The 23,516-nt window shown below is 44.1% G+C and overlaps 1 protein-coding gene across 4 annotated transcripts in view; it reads left to right on the top strand.

Moving 5' to 3' along the window:
- The window catches only part of hiw (MYC binding protein highwire), a 155,797-nt gene that overhangs the window by 62,073 nt on the left and 70,208 nt on the right, over positions 1 to 23,516 (top strand). For all 4 annotated transcript variants that reach the window (XM_084601663.1, XM_084601661.1, XM_084601662.1 and 1 more), the window contains 7 exons: positions 344 to 553; positions 3,872 to 4,003; positions 4,201 to 4,379; positions 5,513 to 5,649; positions 12,409 to 12,506; positions 16,483 to 16,662; positions 21,469 to 21,703. In XM_084601663.1, coding sequence (XP_084457789.1) covers positions 344 to 553; positions 3,872 to 4,003; positions 4,201 to 4,379; positions 5,513 to 5,649; positions 12,409 to 12,506; positions 16,483 to 16,662; positions 21,469 to 21,703 — 1,171 coding nt within the window. The remainder of the gene's footprint in view (positions 1 to 343; positions 554 to 3,871; positions 4,004 to 4,200; positions 4,380 to 5,512; positions 5,650 to 12,408; positions 12,507 to 16,482; positions 16,663 to 21,468; positions 21,704 to 23,516) is intronic.

Genomic DNA, 23,516 nt, shown 5'->3' with positions numbered 1-23,516 from the left:
TCAAAGTTCCCCCTGAATTTTTCCTTTGTTGATCACATCAGAAAATTGATTTTCACTTACAACAGGAGAAATGATTTTCTAGATAACTACTATGTGAGAAAGGGGAAGTTTGGGTGAAAACAATTTTTTATAGTCATGCTATTTAGAATTGCACCATAAACATTACAGGTCAGCTGTGCCTTCTTTCTCTGTTTATGCAAACTGTGTTGTTTATAGGGGTACAGAATGACATTCGTGTGGTAGTCTCTGTGCTCTCTACTGTGTGCACCTTCTTTGTGTGTGTGTGAGCCTGTGTGCAAAAGAGGAAGGGAGCATGATCTCCGAATGGCTGGGCATTTTTCAGGTGGATGTTCAGCGTGCCACACGACAGGCGCTGCACTCTACACCATCACGGTTCACGCGAGTCTGCCAGAACAGAACATGGAACACCGGGAATGGGTCTCCTGATGCCATCTGCTTCAGTGTGGATCGCCCCGGTGTGCTCATTGCAGGGGCCTGCATCTACGGTGGCATTGGAAATGAATGGCACTATGAACTTGAGCTTCTCGATGACGTGAGTATCATCAAAGAACTTCTGCAAACTTCTTAGAAGGTTCGAGGCTTGGATATCTGTTTGGTATGTGACTGAAATATGACTTAAGCATAAGTTTGCATGCTCTCTCACTGCCTTTGGACGTCGCTAAGGCCCTGTTGATATTTGGATGTGCCATATCTGTTTGCCATAATGCTCTTTACTGATATAAGGATCTGCTTTGTATTCATCAGGGTATTCCTTTTCCATTTTTTCAAGGGTCAAAAATAGAGCCTTGGTCTTTTTATTCTCTGTGTGGTTAATTTTATGTTCGTGCTTCAAAAATAAGTTATTTGAGACTTAGTCTTCTTGATTTGAGGAGGCAATGCTCATTTCTATACAGTGGCTACTTAGGAAACTGTTCTTTACCACTAATATTATTATTAGTACTACAGCAACTTCAGTCAAGTCCACTCATAGCAGTGTTGAAGTGCCAAGGAAATATTATTATAATAAGTAATTGGTTGTGCATAAAAAAAAATTGCCGCAAACTTCAGAGCATTTATAACAATGGATACACCTAGCACCAAACAGCCTAATGGAGAGCACATATGGTGCACATGACCAATTTCCTTGTGTCCAAGGTCAAAGGGACCATGAGAGGAACATTAGAAAAATATTGAATGGCAGCAGTAAGAGAAAGAAAGGAAGTAGCAGGGAAAGGAAATAGATATAGAAGGACACTGTCACAAATAGAAAGTAAAAAAAAAAAAAAAAAGCAGAGTCGTTAGGTGCCTGTTCGAGAATTGAGCGCTGTTGGCCTCAGCGGCAGAGTAACAGGCAGAATGAACAAGGAACACAGTGGAGGATGAAAGAAAGTAAACGCAGAGCGCAGCAGAGATATACAAGGACACTGTCACAAATATAAAGATAGAAAGAAGATTAAAAAAAAGCAGAGTCATTAGGTGCCTGTTCGAGGATGCCTGTTCGAGGATTGAGTGCTGTTGGCCTCAGCAGCAGAGTAACAGGAAGGAAGCACAGTGATAGCAAAGAGCATGAGGAGGAAAGCAGAGGAGGAGGGTATGATGAAAGTGTGAAGGGGGAAAGAAGAAGATGGTAAAAGCACAATAACAAAAGGGAAGGAGAAGAATAGAGTAAGTTCAAATTGGCCGAATCTGTCATGCAGCTGAGCAGAGGAACACTGCCAGTACCAAAGTCAAGTTCAAAACTTCGTGTGGGTTATGGGCGAAGGTGCTGTGGGTTGTCTGTTATTATGTCTGTTATATTGTTCTAACTGGTATTGTTATGAGTAGGTGTGGCAGTACTGCTATTTGAAAGAAGGACAGTGCATCAGTGTGTCTACCAACTGAGACACCAGAGGAAACCAGGAATCCTGAGGGAATTTGGATAATCAGGAAAAACTCATTGCGAACTCAGGGAATTTATGCTTATATCATGGAAAATTAGTTGTCATTTTACTTAAAGGGAACGAAAGTTGTCATAATACAAAAGGATGCACTTCGCACAGCTTGTACGATGCATGTCCGTTCATCAGCGACTGCCGGCATCCTGCATTGGGCTTTTCTAGCGGACCATCCCAGGAAAGCGGCAAAAAGTGTTGTGGCGCATCGAATTTCAAAGCGAGTCCAAAGCGGATGGTTCCTTGTTGTCATTGTCGATGGTACTATGCGACACACAGAATGTACTTTCTACACCTCGCACGCGACCTGTTGGATTGCTGCCGGCCTTCCCTTGTTTTCTTGCGTTATCCAGCGTACAGCTCCGGCAAGGTGGCAAAAAACGTTGCAATGTTGCCAACTTCTAATCCGAATCCCAAATAGATTCTTCCTTCCTGTACTACGTCTTGATTGAAGCGTCCATTTCTGCTGCAAGGAGTGCACAAGGGCGATGATTGCTTTCTTCCCGCGAATTCCATCGCAATCTTTAGTGATCTTCATTACCCATGGAAACAACTCAATGTATTACTGCACGCGGCGCATGCATTCATTTGCGGCATGGCCTGCAGCATTGTTGAACTGTCATGAAGTGAAACAGTGCGGACATGACGCAAGCATGACTCTGGTTGAGACAGTCCAATGGCAAAGGTAGTAAGCGTATCCCACTTCCGCATGGCGCCACTGTGCATGCCAAGATAGCCTCAAGGGAGTCACATGGTTCCTGGCGGCATGCAGACCTGTCATGTTTGGGCTATTCGACGCGTGTACACGGCACTGGCGACCTGCAGTATCAGATCATGCTAATGCGTTGGAAATGGGTGGCACGTAGAAGCATATGACTGTAGTAGATGGCGCTATGCTACAGCTTCCTTTTGTCAGCATATATATAATTGAAACACGTGGAGTGACAAACTTCACAATTTTTAAAGCGATTTCTTTTTATTTACAAATTTTTCCAGCTGTTCAATTAGTCGGATCATTTTCCAGGTTATGCCGATCGAAACAAAATCCGTCGGCGACCGTATTCAAATTGGATTAAGTTGGATTTTAATTTTTAACATGTGTACTAAAGAGTGATAGCATTGGCCATCGTTTTGTCAACATGTTTTGCCATAAAACTGAGTACTATATCACTAACAAAATTTTACAGAGCACCTGGGAAGAACCTGGAAAGCTCAACGAATTTGGAAACATCAACTTGATAGACACTCTGACGCATGCATGCAGTCGGCTTGAAAAGAAACATGGAGCTATCAAAATGTGAACAGGCAAATGAGAAGAGCTTAGTTGAGAGAGCCGGATCACTGCAATAGTCAATTGTCATTTTATAAAGGTGTGAAAATCACTGTTAATGTGTGAACACAACCTGTACATATTTTTTTCCATTCTGTAGTCGCTGTGGTGGCCGCTTTTCGATGGAGGTGAAAAGCAAGGCGCCGGTGGGCTGTGCGATACCAGTGGTCAAAATTTCTGCAGTTTCTACTATGGCATTTGTCATATGCCGAGTCGCTTTAAGACGTTGAATCCTACTAGCCTAGCCAAACCTTTGTATAGTCAGATACAACTCAAGAACGAAGTGCCAGTTGCCCCTCAAAGGGGATCCTTCAGCCAATGGCATTGACTAATTCTCATGACGCTGCAGATAATCTAATTGTGCCGTCGTGAATCCTCTTTCATGTACCGCTCTTCGCAGTGTCACACAGAGAGTTCCATGGGGATGTTTGCACTGCATTAAAAGCTGGTGATACACCACTTCAAAGCGACTTTTATGTTCTCATAGTGTCTTTCGAAAAGCATTATAGGGTCTGCTAGTGCATGTGTGCTACACTGTCGGGCTACCACTGTGAGTACTCACAGCTGGCATGTGGCCTTAGCTATTCTGATCAGCCGCCCATTTTTGCAGAGTGGCATCAGCGGAGACTTGCCTCATACGCAGCGTTGGAAGACAGTTGATGTGGCTCGTGGCACATTTGGACCAGAAGATTGCTATTCGGATGTGGCAGAAGTGAAGTTCGACCAACCCATTGCCATTAAGGTTTGTTTCAGCTGTATAACAATAGCGATGTGAAAAGAAAATCAGAATTTTAATTTTTCGGCTTGCGTGGATGGATCTTCAGGGAACTCAAAGAGCACTCTGCAGACCCCTTGGATTTCATAGGACCTAATTTGGGAACAGCTGCAGTAATGGTTGAGAAGCTTCTTTTGTTCCATGTCCTTCTTTTCTTCTTTCAGGAGAACACAACTTATGCTATAAGGCTAAGAAATCATGGTGCAAGGACAAATAATGGCGATGGTGGAATGAGTCAAGTGAGGGGCCCTGATGGCACAATGTTCACCTTCACTGACTGCTCGTTGAGTTTCAATGGCACAAACCACACCAGAGGGCAGATACCTCAAGTACTCTACTACAGGTGAGATTTTGTACTGCCCCAACTCTAAGTGGTTGCAAAGGCTTATATATGTAAAGCAAGAGTGTGCAAGGGAAGGTTTCTCTTCACAAAACACAAGGGGCCGTTTTGTGACGAGCGATCTTTCCTTATATGAAGATGGCCTTCCCAGCAGTGTGCGCAAAGCGAAGCATTTGACGAAACTGGGAGAGAAACGTCGTTCTCACTTCAGTTTCATCTCAAATGCAGGCAACCATCGTGCAAGTGTTCATCAGATAAAGTTACTCTGATGCAAATGTTTTCGTCGGCGACCTTTTTTAGAGTTTACCGTTTTCAGCAGTGATATAACAGCTCCACCCAATTTTATGCACGTCCTTCCTATGCAGAAAACCAGTTTACAGGATTCCGTAAACATTTATACTGGATTTTTTAGTAGAGTATACACTTTGCCACTGGAGCGCCACATTCATTCTAAAGAGAGGTGACGAGTTGTACAGCACGGTTTCACTGGTGGCAGTGGCTATGGCCCACACAGGTGAAGCGAGCGCGATGGACTCAAAATCAAAGCGTTGCAGGCCACGAGTTAAGGGTGCCGCTTCACCCATGCAATCCACTGCCGCTGCTACCAGCAAAACTGCGCTGCGCAAGTCCGCTACCTATTCAAAAAACGAATGCGATGCTCCAGTAGAAGCCGTGGAAAGGAACGTAAAAGAAAGCAGAAGCAAAACTATCACAAGCCGAATGAGCGAGCCTATCTCTAACAGCGACAGAATAGCCTGAGCTGGACCTTTTCCCACATGATCTGCTATTCACATTTCTTTTCATCGTGATAGTATGTAGCGTAGGTGTGTCGCTGAAGAAAAGATCTGTTGAAAGGTGTTTGAATGGTTCATAGCATATTTGACCTGGTTCGAATGATTTCCAAAAGTACACAATAGTCAGTTTGCTGTTGGAGCTTTCGAATATTTAAGCATCCTTATTAGTGTTTATCACAGAGCTGCTTACTTTCTCATTGCAAGATCTCTGTGTGGCAAAGCTTTTTGCCGTTCGTGGATTGTTTTACCTAAGTTCATTTTTGTTATTGCTACTGTTGTACTTGTGTCACTGAAGGAGAAGCCACCATGTAGAGTTTACAATTTTTTTTTTCTCTCTTGCAGTACACCTCATGACACAGAAAGCCAGCAGGCAACCCGAGATTTGATGGAGCTGCAGGCTCGACGCAACGTGCTCAACATCTGTGGTACTATTGTCAAAGCTAGCGCACAGCTGCTGTCTGAAGCCGCATCTGAGCAAGGTTAGAAAGTCTTTATGCATCGAATTGCATACAGTAGAGCGCTGTTATAATAGCTTCACTTATAGTGGCCACTTTCATAGTTTGAATGAAGAGATGCTACTGTGTTAAGACAGATCAAATGTCTGCTCAACTCTTGAACTTTATTAGAACAGCCAACCGTTTTTCTTTCATTTAATACCTCTTTTAATTTTTTTTTTTGCATATGCCTTAATGGCCCTGAGGCAATAAACCACGTTATTAAAAAAAAAAAAATTGGCTGCTGAACTTGGGACTTGATTATGGCTGCCGATTGATCTCTTAGACCAAGAGGTAGGGGGGAAAGGCTGGGTGATCAGGCAGTCCAAGAAATTATTCCCTTTGCTGTGTTACAGATCTCGGAAAACAGCCACCTAGGGTAAATGTCTGAATGCTTTGTGTCTGGAAAAAAAAAAAAAGGCTAAACTAGGCTATGGCATAGTTAAATAATTTATGTGAGCCGGCGGTTGGACAGCAGTGGCTGTTTCTCACTGAAACTTCCTACGCTGTTTCTCTAGCGTGGGCCTCTTAAAGGGAAGAACATATTTTTGAGAATTTCATGAGATGCACGCATTAGATTAATGAAAGTTGTAGATTTAGCTCATGAAGTTGTTTTGTGCTGCCATATAAAGGTATCATGTAATCAAAATCAACTGTTAAATTCACAACAATCTTCGGGCTTCTCCTCACAGGAGTGAAGCAATGTAGAGAAACTTGACTACGACGTCATTGTCACGGACGTTTCAAATATCAACTGCTTTTGCCTAGTTTATTTATTTATTTATTTAAGAATACTGTCGACCTGCATTTGAGGGTCATTACAGGGAGGGAAATTAAAACATATACAGTCAAACCTCGTTATAACGAAGTCTCATTTTGCGCGGAAATTCGTTCGTTATATCCGATATTCGTTGTAAAAGTACGCACAAATTCCTACAAAAAATTCTGTTCATAAACCCAAGTAAAGGCTACCCTAAAATGGAAAGCACAGAGCTGAAAAAAAAAAAAGCATTTTTTTTTTCTTCTTTAAAGCGTGGTATAAGCACGCGAAACCTTACCTTTCATTTTGCACTGCCAAGCAAAAATGAGCACACAAATTGGGATTTAGACCACGCAGAACTGATTTATTTAAAAAACAACGTAATCTTCATTTGGCGGCACTTCACACTATTCGATAGAATAAATTTCGCAACGAAATAGACACTGTGCAGCGCTTTCCCAATGTCAGCTGATTTGGCCACAGGTAGGTTCTCAAGGTACCTTCTCAATTTCCTCGCCATATTGGTGGCCTCGGTGTTGCTGAGAGCTCACTCTTCGCCTTCTTCTTCACTTTCATCGCTGCTCGTAGCATCATCTGTAGGAAGCAGCTGATCGACAATTTCTTGGTCGGTCAATTCGGGCGCCACAGCCAAGTTGTCATCGACGGCAATAAAGTCCTCGAACGTAACATTCGGAACCGCCAGTTGACGCCATGTCGTCTTGTCGAAATTGTCCGCTTCACCTTCAGAATCGTGGGCGTCGTTGGGCTGTCTCGCTGGTGGATGGGGCTAGGCCAGCATCAACAAAGCAATTTCTTATTGTCGACTGTGCCACTTCGTTCCATGCACCGTACAGCATGTCCAGCGTAGTTTTGAGGTTTATGGCCGTTGATATGCCCCTGTCTATGTCAAATATGAGCTGCGTAACCAATCACTTTCGGTAGCAGCATTTTAGTGAGCGAATGATGCCCCTGTCTAATGACTGCAGCACTGAGGTCGAGTTTGGCGGCAAAAAAACTAGGCGGACCGCTTCAAGTGGTACAGACACCTTATGGGCAGAGCAGTTGTCCAATATAAGGAGCACTTTCCTGCGCTGCTGTGCCATGTCTTTGTCGAAGGCCTTCAGCCATGCTTCAAAGAGTGACGACATCATCCACGCCTTTTTGTTCGAGCGATAGTCCGCTTGGACATTTCGGGCGTTGCGCAGGCACCTGGGGCGAGCAGATTTACCAATAACAGTTAGCCGCCTTTTATCTGACCCATCCATGTTGACACAAACAACAACGGTGATGCGGTCTTTGCTTTTCTTGCCTCCTCGGCACAGTTCGTTCTTCGCAACGAGTGACCTTTCCGGAAGCAGCTTAAAAAAAAGCGCAGTCTCGTCCCCGTTGTAGACATCGCGCATCTCGTAGCCATCCAGTTGCATGCGGAAGCTTTCTGCCCACTTCTCGCAGTTCTCTACATCGACGGCTGCTTCTTCGCCCGACAAGGTGTGGCAAACAATCTGGTGGCGGTCTTTAAATCGCTGCAGCCAGCCACTGCTTGCATAGAAGTCATCGTGGCCTAAGACGCAAGCGAGACTTCTTGCCTTCATTTGAAGCACGGCACCAGACACAGGCAGGTTGCGCGCTCTAACGTCCTTGAACCACGCGAACAAGGCATCTTCAACAACAAGGCATCTTCAACATCCTGGTGGTGACAATACCTGACGCGTTTCCTGTCGTTCTTCACGGTGCCTGCAGAGTGCACGTTTTCTATCTTCTGCCTTGCGCTCGGTATGGCTGACAGAGTGCTAGGCGCAACGCCGAAGTCTGCGGCAATCTCTTTCTTCTTGCGCCCGCTGTCGACCGCCCTGAATATTTTTATCTTTGTTTCAAGAGAAACTGCTTTGCGTTTCGGCATCGCCATGCTGCAAGACGACGGCACGACCTCGAGGAAAGTGAGCACACGCGCGGGTCGGCAAAAAGTAGGGGCAGGGGCACGCGGGCGGTGGTTCGATCACGTGCAGGTCACATGCCAGGCAGCCGTTGATGCTAGATTCACTCGCGGTCCCTAGATGGCGTGGCGTGCGAAAGCGCGGGTGATTCAAACACATTTTAGGTGGAGGAGACGCAGGCGGTGGTCCGATCATGTGCCGGTCACATGCCAGGCAGCCGTTGATGCTAGATTCATTCGCGGTCCCTAGATGGCATGGCGTGCGAAAGCGCGGGTGATTCAAACACATTTTAGGTGGAGGCGATTGATAAAACCGAAATTTAGCGTTTTGAAAAATGTTTTTTTTTTTGCTTCTTTGCAGATTTTGAGTCGTGTGAATACGAAATATGCTTTGTTATAACCGATTTAGTGTCAAATTTTCAGTTTTTCATTTCGTTATACAGATAGAACTCCCATAGAAATAAAGCACAGCCAACCAAACTTTGCTTTTACTTCGTTATATCCGATAATTCGCTGTATCCGTGTTCGTTATAACGAGGTTCGACTGTACACCGAATTAGAAACCACTTCTAATATACAATACAAAAGAACATAAAAACACAACCCAACACCTTTTATGAGTCGCCCTATGCCGCCAAAGGACACCTTTCGGCCTTTACATTCGTTGCCTTTGGTTTTCCTCTTCAGTGTAGGCGTTTATGCGTTGGAAATGATTCACCGCCTCAGATGGCGTCATCAGTGTGTCTGCTCCGTACTGTGTGCCGCGGAGAAACCTGAACGGCGAAACAGCTTTATTCAGCGAGTGTGGTGTCAATTTAAATGCTAGCACAAAATGACGGCATAATTTACCATCAACCTTCGCAAATTCAACCCCTCTAATTTAGCAAAATTCTAAAACCGCGACAGCAGTTCCAAGAGTATAATATCTTGTTGCCAGCGCAGGTCTTGCTGCTATGAGGCCTTCCTCATGTGCCATTCTTCAGTTTTGCTACGCTGCCATTCGTCTTCTAGCTTGGCAGTGAGGACAGCTGTGTTTTTGTCCACTAAGACATTGAACACCTGCTACACCATCTACGCGTGCTGGTTTTTCGGATTGTATTTTGCTTCCCATTTTGCCCATGGAGAGAATCTTGGTTGAGCTCTCTCCACGGTTTGGTTTTACTTTCAAGCTGTTCTCAGAGAGAGAGAGAAGGAGCAATTCAGGACTGAATAGAGTGACTCATGTGGGTTGCCTTCACAATTTCTCTAATCCAAGCTGGACAAGGGGCATGCCGCTTGCAATTACTGCCCATGCAGCTATCTATCTCATCAGCTTGAGATATTCATATTTTTTTTTATTTCTGTCTCCACAGCAGTTTTTCTTCTTTCGTTCCTGTTCTTGCCTTCTTTCTCTTTTGGCCAGCGTTTTTCTTTCATCTATTTCTCTCTTTTCTTTTTACGTCTTGTTCTGCTACAGCATTCCCTATATGCTATGCCTTTCATCACCCTCCCTGCATTGCAACGACGGCATTCTTTTCAAGAGACAGTTGCAAACACTGCACAACCTTTTTCCTTGCCACAAGAATCACTTAGTTTGCCCTGTCATTTTGCGCTAAATATTATACTCGTGGTGAAATCACAGGGCAGTTCTTCCTCCAATGTCTTCCCCTTCTTTCTTCCATCCTCGCACATATCTTTATCCTTTTCCTTTTCTCTATTGGCCGCTTCGATTGACGGCATTGAACAAACCTCATTCCTTTGACAGCTAAGGGTGGGCTCCATTTAATAGATCACACATTAAAAAAATTAGCGAGTGTATGGCAAACACATGTGCGTGACAGTCATGTGTGGAGAAGCATCACATGGCCTTTACCATTTGTGCCAAGTGATAAATTTTTCTACATGCTGGTGCCAAATCCAGTTTATCCTTACCGTAAAAAAACCACATACAATACAAGGATTTTTCCCGATCTTATCATGTTAGACTTCCACCTCGTATTATATGCTGACTCTAATAAATTTCAGCCTAAATTCACAGTTCCGGACTCGTTATTTATTACTTTCAGCATCAGCTTTCTAGCAAGAAGACACTATCTAACCATGGTGTCGACCGACAGTTTCGATGGTTTCGGTTTCACCGCGCTGACCCCAAGATTCTCATGACCTCGTGACGCACACGTAACTGGAAGGAGCTTGATCACACCTGGCACGATGTAGGGATGGTGAAAGCATTGCTCGGCGCCTTGTACAGGTCTCTCACGGGCCTCTCCAGCCATGCTGGCCAAGCCCTACAGCCAAGTCGCGGATGCTTGACCAGCACTCCCAAGGAACACATCAGCCATGCTTTTGAGAAAGGCGGGATATTGAACACGTTTAGAGATGCCAAAAAATAGTTTCTACAGAAAGATGTCTCTAGGCAGGGACTCTCAACAGACGATACGCATACATACCGGACGACACCGGCTGCTTTTTAAAACCTCTAATCTGGGAGCACTTCCTCAATGCACACATGGCGTGACTGTGCGGGGCTAGACACGAACAGACATGAGCGCAGCACATGATGGCCAGCAGCTCATGCGCTGCCATTCCGCGTCCGACCTGAAGCGGCCAACTGTTTTTATAACAACCAAAGGAACATAAGCTCCTGAGATGGCCGGGGCAAATGTGAGCTGCTCTTCACCTCACAGTGCATGAAATTCTTCGACGAAGCCTGTCGCGTTGGAGCGAGAAGGGGAGAGTTAAAGCACCGTCACATTAAGGTTCGGGGCACTATTTGGTGCCTGGTGCGGGGTTGCATTAGACGTTAAAGCACAGGGTGTGTACGATTTGTTGGGCAACTGCAAAATGTAGTGCAAATAAATGCTTTCGCTGATGTTTCCTCACTTGCATTATACACAGATGAAAACTTTTTTCCATTTCAAAATTACACCTCATATTATATGTGGGTCTGTATGATATGCAGGTTTTTATAAGTACTCCTGCACTGTATCTGCACCAAAGGGTTACTGAAATACTTTGGCGATAAAAAAAAAACGAAACTAAATTTTGCCGTGCTTCCACTCATGCGACCTGCCTGCCATGTTGCTATGTGTATGTTGGTGTACTTGTACTCCTGGTGAGGATGGATGCATCACAGCTGCAGTTTCGCTGTCAAAGCTCAGGGCTCGAGATGTAGTATGACCCTATATTTTAGAAAAAACTTTGTGTTATTGTTTTGAAAGCTATTAGCTGCCAGCTTTTAGCCCTTTACATTTGTCTCACATGCTTGTGAGAAGAATGCATTTTCAAATATTGACTGTGAATATCGTTTTCTTGTGTGGCTCATAAGGAAGTTGTATACAAATATTAAAATTCAGTTTTGTTTTTGTTTTTCTCAAAAACCGAAAATTGCTGCTACGAATTGCAATTTTTTTTACTACAAATGTGGCTTCAAGAGGCCTGTTGTCAGTTCCGCCACTGTTGATGTCAACCTTCAAAACAACGCTCGTCCTACTTGCAAGTAGCATGAAAAAGATTTGGATTTCTTAAACACTTTGAAGCGGGAAGTGTAATGAATCTGCTTTGCCCTGCTGTGTCGCTCACATAGGCATCAAGGGCATTCTACATTCTTGCCTGGAGAGGCGACCTTGCTACAGGAAAGAAATCGTCCATGGCCACTTGCGAGCCGTCGAGTCTAGCAGTAGAGTCCGTTTTATTTGCTGTCTCCCAGTGTTCACTTTTGGCCATAGAGAACGGGATGACACCATGTGTTATTAGTAGCACATAGCACTGTGCACATGACACCAGTAAGGATAACACTGCGAGGTTAATTTTAACCAGTACGGGGGTCCCTCTGGGTAAGAGTGGAATTCAAAGGAAGTAGTAAGTGCAGCAGATGCATCTCAGAGACAGGTGGGCAGAGGAGGTTAGTAGGCTTATGGGAATAGGGTGCATGCAGCCGGCTTGGTGTGACAACATATCACTGGCGATATGCTCACACTGCAGCGTTGCTTACCGGGGCACGAGTTGGTGTTGTTGTTCTGTGAAGTGCTAAGCGTTCTTATGGCTCTATTTACGCACTGTCACTTTGCAGATGATGTTATCTACGAGATCGGAGCCTCACACCTAATGACTCAACTGCTTCCGTTGATACTGGCCCACTTATGTCCAGTTGCCTCATCGGACCCACAGGTAAGAGGCTACTTTCTTTCTCAGCCATCTGTGCTTTACATATCTGCTTTTTCTACTGATTTCATTACTTTGAAAAAGCATCTTTGGGGTAAAAGTTTCTTAGTTTCTATAAAAGGCCATGATGTATGAAATGGGCAAAGTTCATTAAGGGAGGACGGTGTTCTTGATGTCAAGGAAATCGTGGGAAAATTGTATTTTTGGGGAATCGCCTCTTTAAATATACAGCCTATTTTCTACCTTTTTTGGCAGTTTTTACTTGTTGGATCAAATCCTAGCGGTATTTTCAGTTTGTAATTTCAGTTTACACTTCATCTGTGTCCGTTTTTCATTTTCTCGACACAGTTTTATTTTGCTGCTCCCAAGTCTACAGGAAAAATGTCTAGCAGCTAGGGCTGTTATTTTTGTCGTGGAATGCTGTAAATGATTATATCAAGCAATGTAGAGAGCAGATTTCTCAATATAAGCTTAGAAATTTGCTTCTGGCTCATGGGTTGTAATGTTCCAAAGCGATTCGAGTTATTAGGGATTCTATAGTGGAGGGCTCTGGAAATTTCGATCACCTAGGTTTCTTTAATACACACTGACTTCGCACAGTATGCGAGCACCTAGCATTTCACCTCCATCGAAATGTGGCTGCCAATGGCCGGGATTTGATCCCATGTCGTTATGGTCAGTAGTCGACGAACAGTTCTTCCAGCACTAAAAAAAGCTGAATGACACAGTAGGCATTTTCAAACTCTTTATTTTCCTAGCACACAAAACTATTACATATTGCAGTCAGGCTTTATTTAAAAGCCCAGCACGCTCAAATCTAAATTTTTCTCATGCAAGAACACAAGCTCTTCTACATGCCAAGTGAGCAAGCTTTCTCTCTTGCAGTGTGCAATATTTCCCGCTGTAATAGTACAGTGGAGACCACTTACAATGTAACCACTTGTAGTGCAGCACCGGTTACAATGCAGCTTTTACCGGCCTCTGGACTGCCTTCTGTAGGGATCAATGTAAAGTCATACTGCTTATTATGCGGTCATGCAAAACAAAATGCTGGTTATAGTGCGGTTTTAAAATCCACTTGATGACAGTGCAGAACAGCAAGTACACTTCTCTGTCTGGTACCGACCTTCCCTGCGTGTCACAGCACATTGCACAACGCGTATAGGGTGCGAAACAAGCTCACGCTCCGGCAAGAACTCAGCAAATTAGAAAACATAAGGATTGCATCAATAAGGTTTTGGCTTGAAATTTATATGTAGAAATTAATATCCGACGAGTTCACACCTTAAGACATGTTCTTGATTGTGTGTATAGTTGGTAACGTATTCCTTAAAAAAACATGTTTTTAGGAAGGATCTTTTGAGTCGGCTTCACAGCGAGCTCTTGCGCCAAGCAGTGAAGCTCACCATGCAAAGCGGTGAGCTGAGATGGCCGTCAAGGGCATCAAGTGGGCTGCGGGAAGGCTTGGTACTAAAAAAAATTTTGACTGTACTGCCAAGTTTAATGGGAGGCATTCATTACCTCTCTTTCAGTAACTACGTGTTGCTCCCGTTTTGCACAAGGTTGCATAACTGCTCCTCTTGCCCCTCTATGACCCCTCTAATGCCTTCCTTCATTTTCACATTGCTTTTTTAGTAAATGAGTGAGTAGAAACGCTTGTTGTGATTGTGTCTTCATTCAAGTTCGGTCACGCAGTGGCAGCACCGCATTTCTCGCGTGGTGGTGAACCGTGAAATGTTAGGGCTCCGCTGGAACAGAGGCTCAGTTAGCTTCCTATTACGTGCGCTGAACGATTTGCGAGAGGCGATATTTTTGTGGTGACGGAATGATCCCACCGAGTCGAAACGAAGGTAAGGCGTTGTGGGCTGCCACAAAAGTTCAGCCTCACCGCGAGGCTTGTTTTCCAACGAAACCATCTCGTTTTGAGATACACTCTTTATGGGAACCAAAAGAATGAAAAGAAAAAGATGAATTAGCAATACTGCGTGTAGTACAACTGCGGAGGTTAGCGCGACTACGCATGCACTGATAAAAAGTGCATACGCAGTTTCATAGCTGCAGTCACGGTAATTTTCATAGTTGCCCTGCACGTAGTATGCTAAACTAATCTCAGTATGCGGCGGACTTAGTGGGCTGCTTTTCGTTCCCTGATTAGTGAGCTGATTAGTAAACCGTTTTTGAAAGGGAAGCTACCTATATGGCGTGTATTTTACCTGAAACTAGTGTTTTGGTTTAGCGCGGTACCTCAGTTTACTCTGTACTCAAAACCAAAACTACATGAAACAAGCGTTCCAGAAACACAATTCACGCACTCAAAATGAGATTACTTCGAGATTTCGAATACCAAAAATTCAGGTCGAAGCTAATACTGAGCTATTCGATTGAATACTCGAAATTATCGAATATTCTCACACCTTTAGTCAGCGTACTTGAAGCGTGGAGAAAGCATGCAGATGTAAGAGAGGGAAATATGCGTTGATGTTAGGACAGAATGACACTATCCCAAAATAGAACAGAAAGGCTAGTGACGCGGCTTTTCAATGCGCACGCCCGATGAAAGTGGCAGGATGTTGTGAATTCAAGAGAAGCGAAACTGAAATTTTTCTGCTCGGCTGTGTTTCGGCTTTGGGGGTTTTTCAAAAATTGTTGCGCTTGCTGCAGAGTTCATGCCACCACTGCTTCAAGTAACTCATGGTAAGAAAAGTCTGTCTAGACGATCACTGGCTTCGCGGGTTAGTGTATTGCATTGTGTTTAATTTGTATTGAAATTAAACGAAACTAGACTTACTCAGCACTATGCAAAAAGTATAAATGATGTGTTCAGAAATATATATTGCTTGATTGGACAGCATAGCAGTATGCAGCCTGTAACGTAGTCGTACAAAATTAGTTGGCAGGTGCGATCCATGGAATGACACTTCACTAGCGACTAAGAGAACATGTTTTCGCTTTTTGAATAAATACCAGTTATTTGAAGGCCGAGTTATTAAGCCCCCCTTACAAAAAAAAAAAAGAAAAAGAAAAAAAAAGAAAAAAAGACTGCCTTGAAAATATGCTAAATGAGGAGACTTTATTTTCAAAACGTCAAACAGCTTGTGACAGTGCCAGTGTCAGTGCCAGCATTTCGAAAAAACAGTGCAGGTGTGTGGGAGAGAAACACACAGTGGCATCATAATGGGCAAAATGCCTCAGCGAAAAAAAGTTGCAGCACACATAATTACTAATTACAACTTGCTGTAGCCGTTTGATCGCATAAAAACCTCCTCCCCTCTCAGTTTTTTCCGTACTGGCCACCTACTGGCCTCACATTCCTCTCTTCTACAAAGAGAAAGGGGGTCTCCCTCTCTTCACTTTGTCACCTTTCAGTTTTCCCGCCGTGTGGGCCACCGTCAACTATTCGCTCTGCACAGTGCTGCGTCTGGCAATCGCATTTTCATCAGCAATTTATGGGCCGCGTGCTGCGGCAAACTTGAAGCGGCGTGTAAAGTGCGACATTTGATTGCGACGGCGGCGACGTGCGATGTACTGCTTCGTGAAGGGAACAATGTGAGGCCAGTGAATAGTGCCCAAGGCTGTGGTCGTGGTTTGCATGTTCGTATCATCCGCAGTGGCATGGTAGAATGTTCGGAACATCCAAAATTCTGCACATTGTCCACAATGCACTCCGGCCAAGGAATTTTACAAATTTGTATCATCCGAAATTCATATCCACCAGATTCCATGGTCCGCAGTATGTCTGTAAATAAATAAATAAATAAATTCATACCACCAAGATTCTTCTATAGATGCATATTCAAATCAACGGCATTTATTTCTCCTTAAGAACTTGCAATGCCATCAAAATGCCATCAATGCCAGTGCACTATAAGGCCTGTCCTGCCTCTTCATGCTGTTATGCTACATGTCAAATTACGCTTCATAATGCATCTCACAGTATATTCTAAACTATTAGCACAATTTCTTTTCTTTTTTCTTTGTGCAGAGTGCTGTTGAAGTTCTTGACTTGGTCCAGAAGCTGCTGAAGTGGGTGGCCACACTGAACCAGAGGAGTGTGCCAACTGGCCCAGCTGAGGCACCTGTTGATGGAAGCATTGGTCCTGTTCACTATGCAGTGGTGGAGAGTGACCATCCGTACAAACCAGCCACTGTCTCTGTGTCCAAGGTGGGCATAGTCACTGTTGGCACGCTGTATATTGGCACTGATTGCCCGCAGAAGATTACCATATTCATCTCAAAAATTGATGCACTATTTTGCTTGCCAGCAAATTAGAATTGTCGTCATCTGGGTTCCTAACTTTCATCAGTGGAAGATCCTAAATTTCGCAGATGGAGAACAAAAAACCTTCAAAATTCTGTGAGAGGCGTCAAATTGTGCTTTAGAATGCACGTTACATGATGTTCTAAACTAGTAGTGCAATTTTTTTTTCCAAGCTCTTTAACTTAACTATAGAGTGACCTTTGCCGCCAGGCTCGAAAGCCACTTGCCTTCAGTGAACATGGGACAAAGCGCGTGATGTGTGGCTGCAAAGAAAGCGGCTATAAACACAGAAAGAGGTATGGGCTGTTGAGAAAGAGCAGGCACTGGCAGAATCGAGTGGAATAAGGAAATGAAGAATGGCAAACAGTTGCTAGACTGCATAGCTACAAACGCTGTAGTAGTATCTCAGAATAACAGCTTGAGGGGCGAGTTGGTGCTGCATAGTACCCAGAACTGCGAAACAATGAACACAAACATGTGTAGAGAAACACAACACAGGTGCTCACTACCAACTGTAATATGAAGCTGAACACGCACTGAAAGGTTGCAGAAAAGTTGGGAAATAAACGCCCACAAGTAATTCTTTACATTCATAGAGTGGCGCATTGCCTGAAGAAGGCAGCAGGCATGATGTTCCGGTTGTTTTTTCTGTGCCAAAGAAACTGGGTGGTTCGTATGCAAGAATAGGGAAGAGTAAGAAAGCACAATGTGATAAGAGGCATGCCAAGCGTTTTGTAGGCTGTGTGGTGGGAGTGGTTTATGATATTCCACTGACGTGTGGGAAAGTATATGTAGGCCATACTTTGAGGTGTAATAATGATAGAAGAAGGGAGCATGAGAAATCTCTAGAGAATGGGAAGGGGTCAAGTTTACCCCTTCATTGTCAAAAGTGTCAAGTGTGAGCCGTTGCTTAGTGCGCTCAGGATTTTAGGTAAGAGTAGGGACAAGATTGCCCGGGAAATTTTAGAGGCGTTTTGGATACAAAAGAAAAATAGCACACGTGTTAGTGTAGCCTCACTGTCTTTACGCAGACAAAAAACTTCCTTTCTTGAGGAATGCTCCTGAGTTGTTGGAGGGATTTGTGTTTATTAGAGGTGCTTTTTAGGATGGACTTGATTTCTTACTGAGGATGTTTTTGAAGATTGGCCTATATCAAGAGAAGGAGTGCACGTGAACGTTATACGTGGCTGCTGCAGCTGTGTGGTGGTTTTTCTAGTGTGTGTCTGTGGTGGAAGTTATGGCTGTCATGCTTGGACGATGTGAGGGATGGACTGGGATGATTGTGCTGCTAACATTTATTGTTGGCTAGACATCTGCTTGGCAAAGAAGAGGTGTGCGAGTGAGGTTTGCTTGGCAGTAGAAGAGGAAGTGTGTTCAGTTTCACATTACAGTTGGTAGTGTGCGCCTGTGTTGTGTTTCTATTCACATGTTTGTGTACGTTGCGCCGCTGTTCTGCGTACTGTGCAGTAGTAGTAGCACAGGGTGACAGCAACTGCTGCTACATGGGAGGCTGCATGAATTTAAGTATTGGAGGTTTGGCTTCATGCGATTGTGGTACAGTGAAGGCTTGTTAATTCAAATCTCGATAATTCAAATTTTCAGATAATTCGAACTACACTACTTGGCCCGGCCAAGTTCTATAGAGATGTGTGCTCAAAAATCCCATTAATTCGAACATGAGTCGGTTCCGCTACGGATAACCCGAACTACGCGCCGCTGCGTCTGGGCGGCTTGGCACACAGCACGTGGTAAAAGAAAAAAAACCTTCGCGAAAGAGCGGAATAGTTAGAGGCTGTGCACATCCAAAACGGGGACAGAGGATGGATCCAGGTAACCTAACTATGGACGAGTGGGTAAAATCTAAATGGCGCCATAACCGGCGCTGCGGCTGGTGGCGTTGGAGGGAGGGGACGGCAGCCACGGCGGCGGCTGCCTGCTCTCTCTCCTGCGCAACCTCCGAAACTCGCAACTAAGCAGTAAAGCCTCGTTAATTTGAACTTGGCTTATTTGAAATGCCGCATAATTCGAAGGTTTCCAGTAGTCCCAACATTTTCTATGAAAATTTTGCTGGATAAATTAAACAGTCAGCGCGCCTCAACTCGGTTAATTCGTCGGTTCTGACTGTGGGCCTCAGTGATCTGTGCTGTTGCGGCGCGCGTCTCGGTGGCTAGAATCAGTTTTCAGAGATGCCGCTAGGTGCCACTAGCTCCACTAGGTCTTTCCGTGTTTCTATTTTTCGTTTGTCTACCATTTGTGTTGCGGTCGTCGCACAATTCGGTCTCGTCGTCTTCACCGCCTTTCAACCTGTTCTGTGCCCTGAGTGGACGTCTATGTTCTGTTCTCTTGTTTCCAACCAAATGCGCGAAGTTTCTGAGAAGAAAATGCCCAAGTATAAAGTCTTGACTCTATGCCAAACAGTGTGCCTGATTGAAGAGGCAGAAAAATGGACGAGGTCCAAAACGCAGCTTGCAGAAAAACACAATGTGCCTCTATACCCTTTCGACTATCTTGAAAAAAAAAAAGTGAAGCTTCTCGAAGCTTACGGAAAGACCCATTCGGCGAAGCGGACAAGAATTCGTTTTCCAGCCTATCCGGACGTTGAAGGCGCTCTACTAAAATGGCTACAGCACGCAAATGCAGCGCACCCACCTTTTAATGGCACGCTGCTACACGAAAAGGCCAATGAGCTTGTCCTGTAACTGGGCCACGAAGAGAAGTGCAGCAGCGGCTGGTTGTGCCAATTTAAAGACTTAACAACCTCTCATTCATGACAGTGTGTGGCGAAAGTAGGAGCATTGACACAAACGTTGTCGAGCAGTGTAAGGCACATACACTGGCTCCACTGCTTCAAGAGTATGCAGAGGATGATGTCTACAATTTAGACGAAGCTGCATTGTTCTACAAAATGCTTCCAACAAAGACGTGTGAACCAAAATTCGCGGTTGTTAGTGGAAAAAAACAACCGAAGGACAGGATAACTGTACTTGTTCGGAGTGAATATGTCCGGCAATCATGAGCTCCCACCGCTATTTATTGGGAAAGCAGCAAAGCCTCGATGCTTCAAAATTGCCTGACTCCCTTCCAAGGACGATGGGCTCTATAAAAGCAACCAAAAGGCCTGGATTTCAGCAGCCCTTTTCGAGGAGTATGTGTGCCACCTCAACCGTAAGTCTGCTGTATCGAGGCGGAAAGTTTTTTTCATTGTGGACAACTGCCCAGCCCACGGTGATATCCAGAATTTGGAGGTGATTAAGGTTATCTTTCTGCCACCAAATGTGACCGCAACATCTCAGCCCATGGACAAAGGAATCAGCCTGCATACAAGAAAAATTTATTGCTACCATCTATTGAAAAGGATCCTCTTCTGCTATGATAACGGCAAAGAGTATTCTGTGGATCTTTTAGGTGCTATTGGTTTAATTGCGTAGCCTGGAAGCATAAATGGCAATCTGATTCAGTGCTGTTTCAAGCACACTGAGTTTTCTAAGCGGGAAGATGCTGAATGTGATGTGCAAACTTCGTTCCGAATTCAAGATTTTTAGTGAAATAACAAGTAACTGGGGGCCTTAGTCATCATCAATGTGACGAGGTTAACACCTTCCTGTCCGCGCCTATTCCCATCGATAGCCCGCTATCGATACTTTCACGATTCGAATTTTCCAGCTTTCTAAGTGCTCCTTGACAAGTGCCGTCATCGAATAGGAAATAGAGGAACCCTTCCTTCGGTTTTGCCTTTGATTTAATTTCGCCGTGCTGCGCCCATTCAGATGGTCCCCAGTATCAGGTGATCGACGCTCTTTGTTTACATCATGGCGTCGATGTCACGTGCTCCTTCTGCGCGAAAGCGGTGTGGTTCTGCAGAAGTTTATGCATAGGAGAGCTCATTTTTGAATGCGAACAGCAGTAGTAATGACTTGGAAGACGAATTTAATTCTTCAGACTTTGGCACTGACAGCAAAACTACGTCAAACCGACTCGGAATGTCGACAGCCATGCCTCGATAAGTTTCGCGTTCCAAACATTTCCGTTTTTGCTGTGCACTGATCGGAAGATATCACTGTTCTGAAGGTCACAACTGTTATCTGCAAGGTGACAACGTCTTTTGGGTAGTATTACTTGTGGCCGGCAGCGCAGGGAGTCGTGTTTTCTGCTAGAGGACAGCCAGGGGGTCAACATCGGCGTAGTCGACCTTGATTGCTGTTTTCTTTCCTAACTTGGCGTATACTGTACAAAGAAAGCTAGAATTTGTTGCAATGTTGCATTGGTCCCTGTTGTAAAAGTATATTTTGAAAATTTCTTGACCCATAACTATGTACAAGTTAAAGTAAATGCTGCAGCAAACAGGTGATCATTGCAATCAAGTAGAGGTATTGCTGAATGATTTTCAACTCATGTGCAAATAGCAATTTGGCCATCTATTTGTCCCCTCACTTGGGACGTTCTTGAGCTTGAGTATAAGGGTGAAAGCTCTTTGATCAGAGTAAAAAAAATCTCAATTATACTTCGGGAACTAAAATTGCGTTAAACAGAATTGACTGGATTTTGACTGAATTTAGCTGTGTAACACCGTTGGATCAGCTGTGAGTTTGATCCTATTAAGCTCGGACCAGAATAGAATGCCTCCATGTGACAGTGCTATTAGCTCAAGCCTCTGCTCTAGGAGGGCTGCGTGAAACTGATTGGCATTCGCGCATCTATCTGTGTGGACAGGTCAAATTCCCCTCCAGTGTTCGCTGGATGGCGCTGGAATTCGATGCCCGGTGCGGCACTGCTCAGGCGGAAGACAGCCTGCAATTGTATGTCCCCAGCTACTGTGGCCAAGGCCAGCAGTTGAGCACAGCCCGCGGGGACGACGAGGAAGACGACTCCAACAGCCCCTTCTGGCCTGTCCTGAAGCGTTTTTGTGGATCTTCGGACTGGCCTGCAACGGCCACCATTCTTCCAGGTAACTATCCTCAGCTGCAGCCCTACTTCAAAGCTGCTGGTTTTTTGGCATCAAAACCTCGTTGCATAGTTGGGGACTAGTCAGTGAAATAAAGCATACTTTGCATGTTTGCGAAATGGCTCACTTTTTTGTCATCTCCACTTTGGTTGCCTTGATATTGAAAATGTCATTAAGTTAACTGTATTAATTCTTCTGTTTCGTTAGGATGCCAATCAGAGTGTTTCTACAATATTTTTCCAGAGCCCATATTGAAACCTTGCTTAGCTAGCTAAGTACTTCAAGCCTGTTGTGCACTGATTTGCATGCATTAAAGGAGATGCAGCTTTGATATTGTGAGACGTGGCCAAAAAATTGATTTTTTTAAGTAATTGCATTCACTTGCTGTACCTGCCCAATTCTAGCGTGCCGCTAATTCTAGCACGCACCCTATTTTTGTGATCGAGAAGTTCAAAACTCACACACTCTAATCTAACAAACATGAGCACACATTCCCGGCATGCCGTAAGTACATGCAGCGACTTTGTTGCAATCAGTATTCGTCAACAGGATAACCTTCTTTACACCGGCCTCGTAGTGGAAGCGGCGAACATTCGCTGTTGCTTCTGCAGTTTCCACTCGGAAGTGCGTAAGCGCAACTATTTCTATAGCACAGAACAAACCTGGAACTGATTTGCTTTAAGCCACTCTCTTGCTTTAAGCCACTTGAAATCGCAATGGTAGTGGGTGCGACAAAATTTATGCTCTTTCGGAGCCGTACCCGATTGTAATGTGAATGCTATTTTGTGGCTGTTCTTTTTTTTTGTGTGTGGAAAAAAGTGCACATTATAACAGGGGAAATACAGTAGATGCCTCTTTTCTTATGTTGTCCTGAAGGTTTTTTTTTCTGAAAGCCCCCAGAAAGCACAGAAAAAAAAAGTTGTTTCGAACCATGATGGTTCTGCATATTGAAGAAACACTTGGACAGTTAGCACTTGTTTTCTGGCTAAATGCTCACCTTGTGGAGCAGATTTCTTCACGAATGTTTAGCTATTTTGGCCCTACATGTTTTGTTGCACTCCTTAGCCATACTGCAGATCAAGGCAGTTTGTGCATTTCAATTTTTAGATTCGCAAGTTTCTTGTATGAAATTATTCTTGATATTTAGCTGTGTTATAGGAACTACATCGTGAAAATTAAAAACAACCAATTTGTGTCCTGAGAAAAAAAAATTCCTTAAATGTCTTGACCTGAAGCACGCCTGTAGAGAAATGCACTAAACGTTTAACGAGCCGTCTGCTACATTTTATAAATTTCTACAGGCTTTTGCAGAAATCAGGGGAGAAATGAATTGTAGAAAAAATGCTCAGGTTAAAAATTTTGTGAGTTGTTACATTGTTATTGTTTGGATTTTAATAATTCGAATTTGTGTGATACTTCGGACTCTGTGAATTGTCACACACCTTTTAGGAGTGTGAGCGTGCATGTACATATTTTCAAGCAATATTGCGGACTTTGTAGAGTCGAAAAGTTCAATTTTTCGGACTAAAAGAGCTGCCGGCAATATTGTAGAGACCACGTTTTTGTCCGAAAGATTGCTTTTTCTTGTGATATAAATGCGAGTGGGCATCGCTGTCACAACCAGTTGGTTCTTTACGGTTCTGAAAGGTACCACCCTGTGTTTAAACCAAGTCATTTGGGCAGATTGGCTTGATTAGGCTTAGCTATTTGTTCACTTTTGCCAGTCGAGATAGTGGCAGTAATCATAAGCTCTTTATTGGAATCGAGGCGTCTTACCAAGAGCGCGCATTCGCATTGAGAATAGGATAGGTGTCAC

Source organism: Amblyomma maculatum, chromosome 4 (assembly GCF_055883805.1).
Source record: "Amblyomma maculatum isolate TAMU_Amacu chromosome 4, ASM5588380v1, whole genome shotgun sequence".
In the NCBI taxonomy this organism is placed as follows: domain Eukaryota; kingdom Metazoa; phylum Arthropoda; class Arachnida; order Ixodida; family Ixodidae; genus Amblyomma; species Amblyomma maculatum.
This window is presented reverse-complemented; position numbering and strand designations above follow the sequence as displayed.